This window comes from Astatotilapia calliptera, chromosome 16 (assembly GCF_964374335.1).
Source record: "Astatotilapia calliptera chromosome 16, fAstCal68.1, whole genome shotgun sequence".
Taxonomy (NCBI): domain Eukaryota; kingdom Metazoa; phylum Chordata; class Actinopteri; order Cichliformes; family Cichlidae; genus Astatotilapia; species Astatotilapia calliptera.
The window spans coordinates 11,733,745-11,753,335 of NC_137437.1; the positions used below are offsets into that span (position 1 = coordinate 11,733,745).

Genomic DNA, 19,591 nt, shown 5'->3' on the forward strand with positions numbered 1-19,591 from the left:
GAAGGAGAAAGGAAGTGAAGGATAAATTATTGAAAAAAAAGCATTTGCAAGTGAATGAGTGGACCAGTGAAACCCAGCTGAGCCGCTGACAGCAGAGTCGAAAGAAAGAAATACAGCAAGACAGGGAATATAAATAATACAACATGGATGCATCTATTCATTGATCTCTGGCATCACACGAAATCATGAAAAGAAGCTTTGACCTTCTGTGTGTGTGTGTTTGTGTCTGCGTGTGTGTGTGTGTGTGTGTGTGTGTGTGTGTGTGTGTGTGTGTGTGTGTGTGTGTGTTGGTTGTCAGGCAGGGAGACCAGCCTGTCAGAGTAAATAAGCAGAAGTGACAATTGAGCTGTGAGCAGAGTCTCAGTGAGGCAGCTAAAACAACCACATTAGAGGATTTAACACCTGAGTAGTTTCCTAATTACTTTGTCATTAGCTCAACTTAACCTCTGCCAAACTGGGGGAATGGTAAGACATTACTTTGCATGCATAAGTATTTTTACCACATGGAAAGGAACATGGAAGCCATTACTATCATAAGCCTAGGTAGTGGACATCTTTTGACTTCCTTATAGTTGTGTTTATTGTAACCAGTCGACATGCATACAAGGACAAGTGTTTGTTTGTTCTTCAGCCAAGATTCTGAATGAGGAATATAAGTGGAGGCTTTCTGGTGGAAACAAAAGTGTTCAATTAGAGCTTATCAGCCACTGTCCAAGGTCCTGATTTCCTCTCACCTTCTACCAGAGCTGACAGAACTAGTGAGCTGTCTGTGGTCCTGAACTTCTGTCTCCTACCCAGTCAAAAGCTGCCTTTCCACTCTGGGAACTTTATCCTTTTGGTGGGAACTTCATCCTTTCAATCTTGAGTCTTTTAAGCTGCAAGTTGGAGTGCTGCGGGACAGATTAGTTCCAGCACAGCACTCATCATCCTTGGGCTGTTCCATACGTTTTCCTTCTGCAACCACTATTAGCAGCTGCTCACCCTGGATGAGCCCATGTCTTGGAGATGCCCAGTCTGGCCATAACCATGTGGCCCTTGGTCAATGTCAAGCAACATCTGCAGACTGAGATCCACCGAGAGAGAATGACGGATCAAGTTAACACTAATTAAAGGAGTTACAGCAGGACAGACATTGTGATTTTTCTAGTGGCTGTTGAGACCATAGACAGTATAAAATATCATACATTATGGTAAATGGACCAGAGCACTTTATAAAGCATGCTTCATTCAAGTGCTTTCTATGTAACACTCACATAGATTCATGCTCTGATGGTGCATCAGAGCATGAGCCACAGCTCCTGAGCCACAGCTAGCCCAAAATAAAAAGAAGACTCTTGGTTCCATACGCAGCATGTTATAGTATATGTGTGGTTCTGGTCTGGGACCTCATTACCAGAAGAGCAGAATGAAAAATAACTGCTGGAGACAGCTTTGCAAGTACCTAACTGAAATTTTAGCACATTTAGTACAACATCCTGAAAGGGTGCAACATTTAGCTCCCATAGTGGCAAAGGACCTAAATTAATTCATCACAAGCTTCTTCTAAAACCTATAGACTTCTCTGAAGCATATAGCATACTCTCTGCCAACCCATATCATCATCCTTGTTTTCTGTAAACTAGCTTTTGTTTGTGTGTGTGGTGACTGCTGCTCCACCTCAGGCTATAGGGACAGACATGGCTCAACTGTCCATCAATTATTGAGAGAGTTGCAAACAAAAAGTGGGGGTTTCCTAAATTCCAGCTGACTGACTGACAGAGTAATCCAGTGTATGTACATGCTGATACCAGTGCTCTATTGTGAATCACAGTTGGTGTCACATAAAGGTCAGACTGACAGACTCTGTCTGTCTGAATAGTGAGTGGAGAGGCTGATGACATGAACTGACCACAATGTTACTGTTTGTCCTTATGCTGAAAAGATAAGTGCAGGTAGGTTGGTAAGAATCACTCAGAAAGATAAGGAGGGAGGAAGAAATGAGAAAATGAGGACAATACTAACCAGAGCAAGGTCCCCATACATAATGTCTGTTTGTGTGTGTCTGTGTGATGCTTAGAAAACAAAACGAAAGACACACACACACACACACACACACACACACACACACACACACACACACACACACACACACACACACACACAAACAACTCGGTCTTTGCCCCCAGTCAGAGTTGGAAAAATTACAGTTTGATCCCCTTACCCTTGGAAACTGCCAGTCTGTCTGTACATCTTCACAAGTTTATCAGATTGCAAGCCGGGGTTTCACGTCGCCCGTGGGATTCAAGTTTCTGTGTTTTATTAAAAGCATCGGTCGTGCTGAAAACGAAGGCACACACAGTCGTATTTCTGCATAACTGCCTCTGTGCCTTTCTTCCTAATACAATATTACTGTTATTGCTTTACAATGGATAGGTATACTTTGGAGCAAGACAAGTTAGGTGAGTGCTCAAATAGTTAAAGTTGAATGAGGATGAATTTAGATTTTTCTTTGTCATTACTGCAAAGTGGATAAACAATGAGACAAGATCTTATTTAAATTTCCATTTGGGAAGCCTAGAATAATCTCCTGAGGACAATGCTTACAGTGTAATTGAGTAGAGCACAATTGTCATTATGTGTGTGAAACATGTAATGACAGTTAAAAACTGTCACTGAAAGCTCTCCACAAACAGGAAATGGGCCGTTAACTTGCTTCAGGGAGAATTTTTCCAGCCTGATTAACACCATGGCATCAAGTGAATATTATTGTAAAAGCAGCTTCCCTGTCTGAGATAAAGAATAAATATACTTTATCTTTCTTGTACAACGTTAAAATTAGAGGATTCCATGTCTGCTGGTTACCCTAGTACCCTAGAGACACACACCCTAGAGACAGCTAGCCTGCCTCTGCCTACCCAAGGCAACTGTCAGTGGTTGGTGTTACAAACAGCTAAATGTAAAGGCTTAAGACCTTGGATGGCTGTGGCTCAGGAGGTACAGCAGGTCATTTTCTATTGGGAGGATTGGTGGTTTGACCCATGGCTGCTCCAGTGTTCATCAGAGTGAAAAGGGTAGTCAGAAAGTACTGAGCTGGGAAATGGACTGCTTCTTCTATAGTGCTTTTTCTCAACAACATACAACATGCCTCAGTTACCCATTCATTTATGCACTTTTTTTCTACATTTAAAAGCTTTCTGCCTAACATTCGCACTCTGATGGATGCTTCGCGGGGAAATTCTGGGTTAGTATCTTGCCCAAGAATATTTGCAGACTGGAACAGCCAGGTTTCAATTTGCAAAGCTGGACCTCATCACACCTCATACTCTGATGGATGCATCAGAGAGCAACATGGGGTTAGTATCTTGCCCAAGGATATTTGCCAGTTAGTAGGTGACCTGCTCTACCACCTAAGCCACAGCCGCTACTACATTATGTAGCGCATGAGTAGAAAAGCACTGTAATAACCAGTTTACCATCTACAGATGGAGGAACCGTTCTTTACCATTACCAATACAGTTTGCTTTTTCATATCTCTGTTTTTCTGAGTATATATCTTTGAGCTTGCTCATCTTGTTGCAGTAATATTCTATTTTTAATACATGGCTGTAACATCACACCCTCAACTTACCATCAAAGGTATGTGTAAACAAATGGAACAATTATTAAGTACGGTTGGGTTGGACCACTTTTGTCTTCAGAACTTGTCTCTTCATGGCATAGGCTCAGTAACGACCTGGAGGTATTCCTCTGAGAGTTTGGTTCATGTTGACATGACAGCATCACACAGGTGCTGAAGATTTCTTGTTTGCACATCCACTGAGATCTGGTGACTGGTGATTGCTGGTGATTGCATTTATATAGTGCTTTTCGAGACCCAAAAAAGCGCTTTCCACTATTCATTCACTCTCACATTGGTGGAGGCAAGCTACAGTTGTAGCCACAGCTGGCAGATTGACAGAAGTGAGGATGCTATATCGCGCCATCAGCCCCTCTGCCCAACACCAGTAGGCAGTAGGTGAAGTGTCTTGCCCAAGGACACAACGACCAATCCGGGGCTCGAACCGGCAACCTTCCGATTACAAGACAAACTGCCAACTCTTGAGCCACGATCGCCCCGAGTACTTTAAACAATTCTGTGACGTGAAAGACTAATGACTGTTATGAGAAACACTTGTTTACAGTTCTTACTATCAGGAGTGGCACAATCAGTTATCAGTTATTATGTTTAAGGGGTAATTACCTTTTTACTTAGGGCCAGGTAGGTTTGGGTAACGTTGCTTCCTTAATAAGTCATAATTTAAAAGTGCATTTTGTATACACTTGTGTTATCTTTGTGTAATATTAAAATGTATTTGATGATCTGTGACTGTGACAAATCTAGTAAAATACAAGAAATCAGGAAGAGCACCAATACTTTTTTTTCACAGCACTGCACATGTTTCTAAAGTCCAATCACTGTGGTAATCTCTGCGAAGTCCCTTTGCTCTGTGTTTTTCATACATCAACACTAAAAGTAAAATTGCATGTGGGTCCCCATTAGGATAAAGGATTGTGTGAGTGTGTGGGACTCTACCCTTAGGCTCATATTGTTAACTAGTCATTATGTGACATACTGCATTATTATTTTTTAATAAATCTAACAAGTACTATGTGATACATTACGGTTTTTTGAATAACGACCCCAACACTCTCAATCGTGACATAACTAGTTGAACAAGTCAGGAAGTCCAATGAAATTTAATAGAGTAGAAGTACAAAGTAATACAACACAGAAACGTACACCTAACACAAAAATTAAACTTGAGCAAAACAGTGACTGAGTTAATCTACACAGATGCTTTCTAGAGATGAAAAAAGGGCGAACTAACCTATGTCTGATGATCCTTGGCTCTCAATCTCCCTTCGACCTATGAAGTACCAGACACACGCCATCCAGTGGGCCAGCAGGGCGAACATGGACATCAGCAGGGTCAAGACCACAGCACTGTACTGTGAGTAGCGCTCCAGCTTCTGCAGCAGCCGCAGTAACCGAAGAAGCCGGACTGTCTTCAACAGGTGGACGCCAAAGTACTGCACAGAGATACAGGCAATCTCAGCGCTCTGGCAATATTTCATTCACTGTATTTCTTAAATCAAATGAATCATTAAGAAAGGTTGACACTCAGTAATGTGGGATACTGTATATAATACACATCATTTGTTCAAACAGTTGGTAGTTTTACTCAAAAGTTGGAGCTTTAATGGATTCACTCACATGAAATCAAACATTTATAATCTTGGTGGTGGTGTGGAAACATTATGGGTTCGCGGAGTCAGACGTGGATCAAGTAGACATAGTGTGTAAACTTTGCTACAGTGTCGTAGCTGCACCACAGAGCAACACTGCAAAGTTCACTAAACATAGATGTTTACATTTTTCATTTATTTTTTATATTGCAAACATTTGCACTGTTATCAGTATTTGCACACTATTTTATATTATCTTTTTTGACAATCTTTAAAGTCATTATTCAACACATTGTTATTGTTAAATAAATATCGTCAAATAATCGAGATCTCAATTTCAGTGAAAATAATCGTGATAATCATTTTTGCCATAATCGAGCAGCCCTAGTTTAAATTATGTAGGCTGATTTGTCACACTCACACTGTTTGATTCTCGGTTCTGTTGGTGTGGTCACACACAAATGTCAACAGACAGAAACACACACACACAGTAAGACACAGGGGAGACTCACCACGCTGACATTGAAAGCATACAGCAGGTCAAAGGGCAGGGCGGCAATGAGATCAACAAAGAGCCAGGTGGTAACGTAGTGAACGCAGATGGAGCGGGCGTCGTAGACGACCTGACCCGACGTGCTCACAAATGTAGTTCGAAAGTTCAGCAATATGTCTGCAGAGGACAACAACAACAGCAGCAATCAAGTGTCACTTAAATTACAGTGATGCATGGTAAACGCACAGCTACTTTTCAATGAGTCATATACACACAGCATGCATGGGTTACTTTAAATAAAAATAACAACACAGTATTAAAAAACAATTTATGCACTTTTTTTTCAAAGGGGTATCTTTACTGGGATGTCAGCAACCAGAGGTGTGGACTCGAGTCACATGACTTGGACTCGAGTCAGACTCGAGTCATTAATTTTATGACTTTAGACTTGACTTGAAAAAATGTTCTAAGACTTGTGACTTGACTTGGACTTTTACACCAATGACTTGGGACTTGAATTGGACTTGAACCGGTTTACTTGAAAAGACTTGATATTTTACCCCAAATATAAAATTTAACATGCATATTATATAGAGATTGAAAATGTGACGTCATTCACGGGTAGAACCGCAAAGGATTCTGGGAACTCGTGGCAAGCGGTAGTAGCGCACGCAGGCTTTCAATTAAAATCAGTTATACAGCGATAAAAAGAAACACAAAAATGTCAAGAAGCCGTTGTATTATTAACTGCAATAGCCGGTCGCATGACAGCCACGGGAAGCCGACGGGTAAAGAGATCGGTTGTTATCGGATTAGTCGTTGAAGAGAAATTGTTCGAGCCATGTTTCCAAAGTAACAAAGACGCGACGGATGGCCTGGATTGCAGCCATTCAAAGATCAAATATAACGTCCCAGAACACTCCAGCTCACAGGTTAGTCTGCTCCAAGCATTTACACAAAGGTCAGTCTGCTGTTGTAGTTAATGCGTCATTTTTCTTAACATAATTGGTGATATAGGTTACAAGCAAGTCTGGCGCTGAACAGAAATTGTCGCGCTATGCTCCTTTGTTTATTGTGCATAAATAGTAAATTGTCCTGACACAATATTGCGTTTCGCTTCTGTTATTATGGTACATTGACAAAAACATATACTTTTATTCACAGGATAAAACAGGTTTTTTGTATCACTAATTGCCCAGTACAATTACAGCATACAGTATTATTGTCACTGCTACATTTCTGTGATGCTACCAGAAATTATTTCCACTGCTAATTAATTACCCTTGAGCTCAAAGGTCCTATTAATAAACGGTTAACGAATGTGTATTTATGACGACGATTTGTGAGACTGGTAAACTTATGATACGTACGATGGTCTTTCGTTCTACACGGTGCATTTCAAGGTCCTGCACCCATCCGTCGGTAAACTGTACCTGGGCTTGTTGCAGTGACCGGAAGTTACTAAACTTCATGAGTGTGTGCACTCACTCCAAGAAGCGTATGATTATAAATATGCATATAAATATGCTACAATGAGATAGCTGACTTCATCTAACTAGCAAATGTTGTCCAGGCTACGTTGGTGATACAGTTTTTTTTAATGTGTATGATATTTTTGTCATGCGATTTTAAAGCCAGTCCTACAACCGCATCCAAGAATAACATGCAGCGTATCTCAGAACTGTCGGTGAAAATTATTCTTGGAGCTAGGTTTAATTGAGCTGCATTTTAAAGAGGTGCAATTTCACAATTTGTGTATATTTTCTAAGTTCACTATTTTGTCATGTGTTGAGAAAAACACAGATTTAAAAATTACATGGTCTAATATTTACATTTAGCATAACTGCAACATGCTTTTTTTCGTTTTTTTTTTAAAGACTCGAAAGGACTTGAAATTCAAAGTTTCAGACTTGTGACTTGACTCGGACTTTTACACCAGTGACTTGAGACTCGACTCTGCCTGACATTACTTGAGGCTTGAGGATAAAGACTTGAGACTTACTTGAGACTTGCAAAACAATGACTTGGTCCCACCTCTGTCAGCAACAACCAGTTGTTGCTACCTGATATTAAAAGCTCCGTTCCCCTTTATTGTGAGCAAAAATCACTTTTAGTGCTAGTCCAGAATCAATGTGGCTCTATAGCCCCAAATGTAAATGTCTTGGGGTAAAGATACTTTTATGGTAGTTTTCATCATGTTTTTGAAATAAAAGTGTGTTGATACAGTTTGAGATGCTTCCATTACAGGGATAGTTTTTTTTTTAACACACCAGATTCAGATGGTCATTAGTTGTTTATTTTTAAAGGTACAGTTTTTAAAACACCACCACTATATGTCCGGTTTTATACCCCTCACAGTTCAAGTGCATAATCCATCTATAGTGGATTAAAGACATAAATAGCCACACCCAGCATTTCCTCCTAACAGCTGAGGGTGGCTGGCAGGTTTGTGTGTCAAAACATTTTTGCGCACAATATATTTTCACATATTTAAACAATATCATAACTTGGCAATAAATCAGGAATAAAAAACAGACCAATAATTCGCATTTAAATAATAATAAAAATAATATGTATTTTCTCAAGTTTAACCCCAGAGTCATCTCTGTCTGCTGTTCATCTGCAGTTAGTGTAGGCTGTCAGTCTGCTGTTACCTCAGGTGTTAATACACTAAGGAGGCTGTAAAACAGGTAGATGAGTAACTGAAGCTCACCTCTGACTGATAAAGTAGCTCTAATATTGTTGGACTTGGATGCTTAATGAATAAACTCTCATGCAATGTGAGAATATAATCAGACTGTTTATTAGAGGGATCCATCCAGCTACTATAGGGCGGGAGGTGGGTACACCCTGGACAAATTGCCAGTCTGTAACAGAGGTCTAAAAAAATAAAAACATGATATAGTATATATATAGTTATTGCTTGTTTTCAATTTAGACAAATTACTCATAAGATATTTGTGAAAGCTAAATTGCTTAAGCTTAATTGAACGGACATCAGCAAAGTGCAATAGAAACTAGCTCACTCTCTCAGGGTAAGTGATTTTCTAGCTGTAGGGCATTTTGAACAACCAGGGGAATTTCAAGATGGTTTCTGATGACTTGCTTCCAGAAGAACCACAACATACAGCTAAACGCAGCAACTGCACCACCCAGTCCTTCAAAGTATGATATGATCCTATTCAAAGAGCCAAGGCTTTGAAGCTTGCTGAAAAAAAAACAGACGAGGACAACACGACAATAAAAAAAGACAAACAGTCATGATTAGCTCTTCAATGTTTGCTCTATGATTTTAATTTTACTGCATGGTATTAAGGAACGAAATGAATGAATAAAAGGTGTCCCGGCAGACTATTTCAATCCACTATTGTTTGCTGGTGAATGTATCAATAAATAGGCACGGCCTATTAGTCCTAATAAATGGGATATCGACTGACAGGAGTCAGACATTTAACTGCGGGTGGCTCGTGTAATTTCATTACGAAAGTTTATTGATGGAGAGCTTGTGTTCACTCTTTCCCATTAACACAAATCGTCCGCTGAAGAGCACTCATGTAAGTTTCCTGCAGTTAGGGTGGACATGACCGAGGACAAAGAGGCCTGTTGTTTTCTGGGAAATGACTTAACAATCAGATGTAATGGCTTATTGTGGAATTGCTCATATCCTTTTCCCTGCAACATTCATCATTAAAAACTTGAACAGAACTTTTATAATGAGAACTTCTATTAGGAGTCACATGCCTATCAGACAAAGGCTGTTTGACTAACTTCCCATCAGCAGACAGTTGATATAATCAAAAAGAATTTTGCAACAGTTACACTGCCAGTAAAACGTTCTTTGCACACCCACTCATTCAGGCCATTTTCTTTTTGTTTCTAAACACTTGAAGAGATTTCTTAAGCTGGCCTAATGTTTTTTTCCTCATTTGCTGTTACAATTGTTCATATTGAATTTGAATTTATTGAATTTATTGAACAAGGCCAGAGTTTCAAAAATGTTCAAGTATCCCAAAAGCTCAGACTTCACTTTTATTTTCACAAAATTGTGTTTATTTTCTTTGATTTTTATAATGTCAAAGAGAGAGAGCACAACCCCAATACGGTCGTCTCATGCACACAGCTCTGAGTGTGTACACAGCACGCCTACTCAACTTTTTTACTCAACTAAAAGTTGAGCTCACAATGATTTCTACTGTGGGCTCCAGTAGATTTTCTTAGTGTACAGCTGACCTGTGCTGCTGCTGCTACTCTTACTGCTCTTTGTGGGTGAATGAATTCAATAAGATGTAAGCAGATGAGCTATCTTGGCTGATTTCCATCCTCTATACGTGCAGTATGCTGTTTATATGCTGCCTTTACATGAGAAAGAATAAAGTTGGTTAAAAGGTGGAAGTTAGTGAGTAACACCAGCTTAAATTTAAATTCGTGTCAACTCACGCTGACGAAGAACACGTCAGCTGCTGTGCACCAGTGCATTACTGTAAACTGACCACAGCTGATACCTGTCACTTTAAAGCATCACTCCATTTATAAATCAGTCCGTTTGTAGAGGATGAACTGAAGGCCTGCGCCAAGGCCCAGTAGAAGATAAATGTGAATAATGCAAAGCTATGCTAGCAGAGGCAGCAAATAAAGCTACAGAGCTGATAATGAGGATACTAGGTAGTTCATACAACAGGTGGCAGTTTTCAGCAGTCCACTGGTGGTATTTATTTGTAGTTTAAGCCTCCGCTCTGCTGTGTCAAGGTATTTTTTTTGGTATACAGGAAACAGAGCTCAACTGCTATTGTATTAATTCATATTATGGCAAGTCCATCGTTACTTTATCAATTTAGGTCAGGACAGAAGAACTCTTAAAGTTTCTTCCAGAATGATCAGTTGCTGTAACGACACAGACTCTCATGAAGACAAAAGGAAGACTACCAGCTCCCTTTGCTGCAGTTACCAGCCTCAGAATCAAATCAACAATTAACAGCCTCTCATATTCATCAGTGGCCTCATTAATGCTTGACAGACTCTAGGCAGCACACACATTTTATTTTATTAGCTTTTTGGAAGAGACTGGGAATCAGGCCATTAAGCTTATAAGGCTACTAAGAAAACCACGGCTGAGGGAGACCAGGAAACACAAGGAATGGAAACGAGACCAGTGGAAGTCTAGACTCTTGTCCAAAAAATTCAGTGTGAGCTTCTTGATTTAAGATGCTGCATTTTATGAGATACAGCAAGTGTCAATAGAAGATTGAGGCAAAGCTCTGAAAGACTGTGGAAAGACTTTGCTGGAGATTGTTGGAGATGTTTTCAAAATTCAAAGCACAACTTAACCCCTACAACCTCCACAACACCCTACTGAGACACAGTTTCTTGTCTAGTTTGAGTGAGACAGCCATCATTTTTCAGGAGCAAAATGAGCCAAAAACACATTTCTTTTGACCAAGAAGCAGACTGACAGAGGGACGAGTTAGACTACAGAGTGAAGGAAAAGTCCTCAGCATTTGTTAAACAATGGTACAAAACATTCAGGTTTCATTTTCTTGGTTCCTACTTTCTAGGTGTGTCCAGTCTTTCTAAGACTTCTTGCTAAAGGAAACAAGTTCTATGGATGGTTAGAAGAAAGCACCAACATGAGAAGACGGCACACTATCTTACCTAAAATGAAGAGGATCTCGACGAGGATGTCGCTGACGCTGGGCGGGCTGCGTGAGGCGCTGCCTTCATCCCGCCCTCCCCCGACCGTGAAACACACGTTATAGGGCACAGTGACGGCCACGTAGAAAGTCGCCAGCAGAATTAACCAATCCCAGCCGGCCTTGAAGGTTCCATAGTGGAGCAGGATGAAGCGAGATTTCTGAATGGCTGCTACTTTGTATTCCGGGATTGGAGGCTTCTCCCCAAACATGTTCTGGATTGAGAGGGAGACAGATGTCAACAGCTCTCTTGTTTCAGGTTTTTACATCTCTCTCGTTGTCCCTCTGCCGGGCCACGATAACACGGCCCTGTGCACACACTTATCGAGCCACTTCAAGCTTCGAAAGCTCACACTGTGCAGAGGCATTATAAAAATCCACAGGAGTGGAGATTTCAGATTCATTCCACTCGATATAACAGTGCAGCCATGAAAACAGTTTCAACCATTCATAAGTGGGTTATTGCTTTTGCAGAGTTTGAGTAAAGTCTACCAACACTGACAAAATGGTTTTCCCAGCACTAAGAAGGAAGAAGAAATGTGGGACCACTGGTTCCAAGCATTAACTCTCACACCTGTGAAATATGTTTTTATGAAAAAGAATCTTATTTGTAATTCATTCATTTCCTTTGGAATCAGGAAGATTAACCAAAGAACTCATTTTGTTTCCTGTGTGAGGTTCTCTGCACTCAAGTAAAAATCTGACGTAGCTGTACTTTCAGTTTATCCAGTTCATGGAACTATGAGCCTGAGTTGTTATGTTTACCATGATTTTTGCATGTCCAGCATAAACCATTTATGAACTGTACAGACAGGCATTTAGTCTGAAATACAAATGATACTGTTTCATTTTTCTAATGGGATTGTTGTTTTGTTGGGTTTGTTTAATGAGCTCCATCAATGTAAATGTTTTTTGTATTCTGGACTATTTTTATGTGAGAAAGTCAACACGTAATGGAAAAAATGATTTGACTTAAAGCAAATAATGAGCAAATCAGGAATCACCTGGTAGCTGATAATCTGTTCATTAGTGAAATTTAGAGTAGATGTTTATTTACTGGCAGTGAGATTTTTATATTAGTGAATCACTGGGTAAAGTTTAGCTCAATATTATCTGATCTAACTCATACATCCATTAATTCCTGATTGACTCTGCAGACACTAAACATTACTGATTACATAGAGCCTGAATCATTTCTTTGATTACTTTACTTAATTAAAGAGTCATTCTTTGGGTAACGGTGAGATTCTCATTAAGTAATAAAGACCTACTGAGTAAGAACTGGGTGCTTCACAACATGAACCTCCCATAAGATATTTTTTTATGTCCTGACTGCTTATTTTAGCCTGGGTCAGGAGTCATTAGAGTTTCTAGATCATTAGCTATCACGTGATTCCTCGTTTGCTTCTCAGTTTTTGTACACAAGTTATGAATTTCCCTCTTTTGAGAAGTTAAAAAAGCAAATAATGATGGCCCTGGGTTGGTGGTCATTGAACATGCAGGGTGCAAACTGCATCGTTCTGCATGTTTCCTAATCACTGACATCAGCTAAATGTAGATCTGCTTTACCACGGAGTGAACCAAAACCAAGCATAGTCCTCTTGTCCTTCACGCCATCTGTCAGGGTGTGCGCTGCCCGCTGGACTGCAGCAGACCTACAGAGAGGTCAGCTCACTAACACACAGCCATAATCATCATCTCCTGTGATGCCAGGTCTGAGCAGTAATGATAATTTCCTATTTCATAACATTTCGTTGTCAGTTTGCAGTGTTCTTCTTCTCTTGGCTCTCCTTCATCTTTCCTGCTTGGCTTCTCATGTCTTTTGTATAGTCTCGCTTATTCTCTAACCCTAAGAGAGTCTCCCAGACTTGTTCTCCTAAAACCTAAAGACGAATTATGGATTTAATTAACTGGTCCCTTAACGAAACTGACAACTCTGGGCTTGGGAGAGCCTGATTGTCCTGTGGAGACGTTTGCTGCTGGATACTCGATGGTCGGATGCATCGTGTGTCTGATGACACTCTCGATGGGGGACATTCAACGACAGCTACCAATTTGGAACCATAATAACAGAGTTCTGGCTGATTGGAGCTGGCTTGGACCTGGCTTATCGAAGAACAAGAAGCGGCTACAGTTGTTCAAAATCCCACAAGGCTGGCTGTGTGTACTCAGACTGTGTTTATTTGAACGCAATATGGATATGATCTTGGAGAAGCTCATGGCTCTGCTATATGGATAACATCTTGAAGAAGAACAACAGGAATTGAGAGACCTGGTGACCAGTGACGGACATTAGACGAACTGTAAAATTGGAAGCAGTTTGTTCGCACTAACCAAAACAACTACCATCTTCATTTCATGCAGGCCTCCTGACTCCAGCTGGATGCTCAAGGCAAAAGCTGACGGGAATAACAATTCTCCTTTAGATAACAAGACTGTGTTGTGACTTTCTCCCTCCTCATTCAGGGTCGCCCGTGTCGACCGAAGATTGTTGACTTTTGCCTAACTGGGTTAAGGGACACTTTCTCTCAGCTAAACATGAACACACACACTCTCACACGCACACATATGCATGTACACTGACACAGACCTACACTCACTCTTATGTCTTCTACGTTGTGAGATGTGCTGATTCATGTGCTGAGGTGTTTTTTTCTGTTCTCAAACTGATCTCCCTGTTGGAGCTCAGTCTGGGAGGAGTTATTTTTTCTCCTCATCTTTCCTCATGTTGTGCATTTCCCATTGTTATACCTCTCTGACCTGTCTTCCCCATGTGATGTTGTAATATATGTATGGTCGGAAGGGTAAGATGGCGCTGGCAAAGGTCGGCAGCTTTAACCCAACAAATATCCCACGCGTGGGACTAATAAAGGTTATCTTTATCTTTTGCTTTTTGACACACAATCATTTACTCAAGCTGAAATATTTGGATTGTGTTGTCTCTGTTACTTTAAACCACACACCTGCACCAACAGCCGGGTGCACTGCTTTAATGCTCAACTCTTTTTCAGTCTGAACTCATGCTAAGGCAAATAATACAAGCTACTATGCTATCAGTGGCTTCCCCGTTGTTTAGTTCAGGGACTGCTGTTGCAACTAGGGGAGCAATTAAACTGACTGCCTTTCATCATAATGAGGCAATAACCTTTTTTTTTCTCCCATCTCCAGTCTTTGGAGAATCTTTTCATGGCTGCATAACATGTATGTGAATTAAAAGTTTTGCATGAATAAAGTAAACTCATGATTTTAACTCTGTCACTTCAGTGTCATCACCAGTGCCAAAGTCCCAAGTGTGAAGCTAATGACTGAATGAGAGGCAGTCTGGAGCCAGCCTGGCATACAATAACACTTCCTCTGGCATCCAAACATGTTTCGTTTTTATTCTAATATGAAAAGAATATTCCTGGCCACAAACTTAGCCTGCAGCCAGTGAATTTACATTCCTAAATTTAATGCTTCTCACGTAAACATAGTGGAAATACTGCTAACCCACCCAAGCCCTACGCTTGATCTTTATCCAAAAAACCTCCTCGAATTAGTCAGCAACAGCTCCACACTTCACTGTGTCCACATCGCTGATTGAACAGACTAGAATAACTCACATAAAACTGACATGTAACAAAAACATTTGACGTAAGCAAAGGTAGACATACAGTCAGAGCTATATGCTGTTTAATGAGCGTTACAGCGTTGTCCTCATTCTGGGACCTCCACAGCAGACATGGTTAATGGAAAAAAAGAAATACATTAACTAAAAGTTCTTGACTTTGTTAGTGTGCAGCTTGTTTCACGTGTAAGGAAACTCCCCACGCTGGCGTGGCAGCTTCATGGGTTGCTGCAGAAAGATGTTAACCACACAGAGAAACCTCAGTCATGTAGATGTAGCTGTAAATATAAAAGGAGAGAAACTCACATTGTTGATCTTGAGCTTGCTCTTGTCTTGTTTCTGCAGGTGTCCTGACAAGTGATAGAGCACAGCTCTGCTGCGGCGCCGATTGGCGTTGAAGCCCGGAGGGCGAGTCACCTGATGCACCTCCAGACCCGTCTCTTCATCTGTGGAGGAGACAGAAACATGCTGAGCTTTGATGCAAGAAACGAGAGGAATTTAAACCAGTTTCTGTCTCATCCGCTGCATGCCAACTAAAGCGCACGCATAGCTCAGAAGTAATGCTTTGACTGCTATCTTTTTATTTGTACGTGTAAGGCTGTGAAAACATAACATAAAGTAAAGAGGTCTGTTTAGGACACGCTCACAGAGTCTGTGAAAAACTAGAAAAGCTGAGATGGACTGATGGAAGGTTGCTTCTTTTTCATATATTGGATAGAATTAACCGTATGGTTAAACATCTTTACACTGACAGAAAGAGAAATTTTGTTGTTTCGCTCTATTTCAGATCAAAGCTAGATGTATGTGGCCCCCGATGAGTTTGACACCCCAGTCCGGGTCCAGGTCAAAGTTTATCTGGGTTAGGGTTTGTTAAGGATTGGATATTAACCCGACCTATAACTCTATATGGGACGCTTATAAGCTCATGAACCGAATGAACTGTTGTTGAGATACATGAAAAAGGATGAAGCCTTCTGAATGGTACTCCCTGACCTGGATTACAGAATCAGTAATATTTACCAAGACCCACCAAGTATCTTATTCATATCATAACTTTCATCATCATCAAAAAAGAGAAAAGGACTGAAACCGAGTGTGCTGAGGGCTCAACAGATAGATTAAGAAAAAGATTAAAGGAGTTGTTCTTTGTAAAGCTATTATTCAGATAGAAAATATTTCCTCTATTCCCACTTTTAATGTCCTGTTTCAACTGTTGCCCTGTTCATAACATGATTTATTATAACCATGGCTGGAAAGTGCCCACCCAAGTAACCAAATCATTTTCATTTTCAACAAGCAAATTTGATTTGTACATAATATCTTGGCTGGATTTCAGGCGGTTCAGATAGTGTATGAAGAAAAGCATCTGTGCCTCTTTCCACATATACAGCATGGGGTTATTCAGAGGACCATCACTAACTAACACACATGCACACGCACACACGGCCTTAACAAGGTGTGTGTTTTGTGTCAGAGGGAAGAGCTGCACCAGCACCTGTTTTGACAGATATACAAAAAGAAGGCGTGTTAGCTGGGCAAAAGTGTAGCTGCAGATATTTTTATCCTTAGAAATTTTAATCTGGGGAGTACGTAGACGTTTTTTCCTGAGCTACATTATTGCTAATTTTAAAGATATCAGCACTCAAGGTCAGAGAAGGGCGAATGAATAATTTTACAGCTGCTAATACAAGTCTCATTAACGTCTCCTTGAAAGCAGTTTCTGAGACACAGGATGAATTGAATGCACTTTGTTGCTTAAAGCCGTCAGCCTTTTGCTGTGTTTTCCCCTTCGTGTCTAAAGGACAGTTTGAAGATGAAAATCTCGTCTTTAATGTTTACTCAGCACACAGAAACACTTGTGACATGTTATTCTTCACAATCTTTTGCAAACCCACAGTTCTCATTTTGTTCAAAGTTTACCCTAACCCAGTGGTGAGGCTTCTAACCCGAGCTTTTTGTTACCAAATCCCTCACCAGCAAGGAAAAATCCCGGCAGCAGCCAGTGGTTCCCCCTCAACCTCTCAGCAGATATACCTATGATGTCAGTTTTTCAGTTACCTCATGTAGAAAATATGGCGTGTGACACCTGACCTTGAGGCCGAGCTCACTGAGCTTCAAACTTGTCTGCGAGTTTGATCATATACACCTACAGTTGTCGCATTCACAGGAGTCCACGAGGCCCTCCTGTTAGCTTGCCGGGCAGGGTGATGACAGTACCCCATCAGACTCGTGATTTTCATGATTTTCTTTATGCATTTCTTTAATAAATGATTGTAAAAAGTGAGGCACTTGCTTGCACTGGTAAAAAGAGTGATCCTTTTGTTGAATCCAGCTGAGATTTCCCATCGTTTACATCATTCCTAAAAGGCTGCCAGGGTAGCACGTGTCTAAACTTTTCAATAAGATGCTTTAAACTGTTATTGTGATAATTCTTCAGCTCTCTTATACTAGGACTGTGTTAAATGAGCAGTCTACCATCATGAAAATAACTCCCTTTTCTATGACATAGAGAAAATCACATGGATTTCATACAGCAGTGGTGCCACTTCAGAGAAGGTGAGCCCACCATGAAGCATTGCAAACAGCAGCTCTGAAAAGCAATGTTTAAGAAAAAACCCCTCCAACTCTGAATATTTCCACTTCATCTCGAGTGCTCTGATTACTTTTCTTCTGGTCTCCTTAGACGATTGCTATTCATCTCTGAAATTATAGTATATGCTGACAGCATTTACAAGGTTAGAAGGAAGCTTTAGTTCAGTATAAATGTGCTGGATTGCTATTTTTCTTCACACCTTGCAGTGAAATGCAGTACACACACCTGCAAGATATTCACATATTTTACTTTGTACACCTGTTTGAAGCACAGAGAAACATCTCCTGATGCAGGGGTCAATCAATAAAGTTTGCCCTGAGAAAAATACAATTATGCCCCTTTTTAATGGTCAGGTACCAGGTTATGCTGTTGTTTCTATGTTCTTTAAGCACATGGGCAAACAATGAAAGAGAAATGATAGAGGTGGGTTGACCTGCTTTAGGGCAGGTTTCTTGGTTTGTATACATATTCATTATGCAATGCTACAAATTCACAAGAACCAGATGTTATTATAGAAGCAACAGAAACAAACATAACATATCAGCAGGTTAAGGCATTAAAACTTATTATTCTGTGAGCCACATCACTGTCAGCCACAGTGATCTTCTTTCCATTGATAAAGGACTAATACATTGTATCCTATGCTGAAAGAAGGAAGCACGTTTTCTTAGTATTTAGAGAGATCGTGGCTGATACTGGCTAACCAATGTTATAAAAAACAATTTTAAAATAATCGATGTATGTGCCGATTTGCTTTGACCTCTCCAGCACATTCACGCATGTAAACAAACCAGTGCATGCAAATGAATATGCAGGCTGACCTGATCACCCTTTCCTCCGTTCGATATGTACAACAGTAAAGTGTACAAAGGTAGCATGACCCATACAGCATAACAGTAGTAATGAAATGATTCTTTATGTCGTGAGCAGAGAAAAATGATTCAAAGCTATTTATAAGATGTGCTTTTTAATGTCAGTGGACGCTGCACTTGCCAATAACCGATTCCTGTCTGCCTCTAATTAACATGCAAATATTACCTAGTAATTAAAATTGCAGCCTCGCTCTTCACAATTCAGTATTTTCACCAATTCTCAAAATGTGTGCGTAATCTGGTTCTCAATGTACATCTAATACGAGGAAGCCATTAATATTAATGAGTTCAGTACACTGACAGATTCTTAGTGAGATTTACACTGGGGAAATAAGCAATTCAAATTATTAATTGATGCCTTAATTGTTGTTTGCTTGAAATGACAATAACTACAGCGGAACTGAAAAGCTGAAGGGCCAAATGTTCTGCCTGCTTTCACCATTTCCACGGGTGAAGAGTAATTAAAATTAGGCTCACACTATGGCAGCATAACTAGATAACTGCTGACATGAAATGAAACATAAACATGGGGACATCCCTAACACAGAACAGATATTACTTTATGCAAATTTCATGTTATTTATCGAATACTGCCATTCTACTGGCCTGGGACAGATATTCTCAAGTTGCCTTGAGGCGCTAACCACGGCAATATTACACACCAATAATGAGAAATAATAAAATCCACATGAGGAGGTTGAAGGGCTGAAATCACACTCAATTTACCACTGAGATTACAAAAAATATGAAATCAGAAAAGAATAAGCTTCAATATCAAAATAAAGCATCTTAATTTGTTTGATATTTGGATTTATTAAACTGCTGACGTGGTTCATGCATATGTTATGGCTTGTTGTGTTGTCACTTATTGTTTCCTGCCCTGTTTTCTTATTGTTTTGTTTTAATTGTCTCATGTTTTTACTGACTGTGAAACACTATGGTGAACTTTGTTGTTTTTAATATGTGCTATATAAATACATTTTGATTGATTTGATTGATTGATGTTTGTCTTGGATTAATTCGTTTAGGTCTGTCTTTCCTTGTTTATTTTTACATGTTTGTAGAACATAATAAAGAACAATTACAAGGATTTCATAGATTTTCTGGCAAATAAATAAAAATGTCCTTTTGGCA

General features: G+C 40.1%; 1 protein-coding gene across 1 annotated transcript in view; it reads right to left on the reverse strand.

Moving 5' to 3' along the window:
- Window positions 1-19,591, reverse strand: part of kcnh3 (potassium voltage-gated channel, subfamily H (eag-related), member 3) — a 186,803-nt gene that overhangs the window by 23,875 nt on the left and 143,337 nt on the right. Inside the window, exons 4-7 of the mRNA XM_026143940.2 lie at window positions 15,299-15,438; window positions 11,348-11,600; window positions 5,718-5,875; window positions 4,848-5,049 (exon numbers count right to left, since the gene is read on the reverse strand). Of these exons, the coding sequence (XP_025999725.2) occupies window positions 4,848-5,049; window positions 5,718-5,875; window positions 11,348-11,600; window positions 15,299-15,438 (753 nt within the window). The remainder of the gene's footprint in view (window positions 1-4,847; window positions 5,050-5,717; window positions 5,876-11,347; window positions 11,601-15,298; window positions 15,439-19,591) is intronic.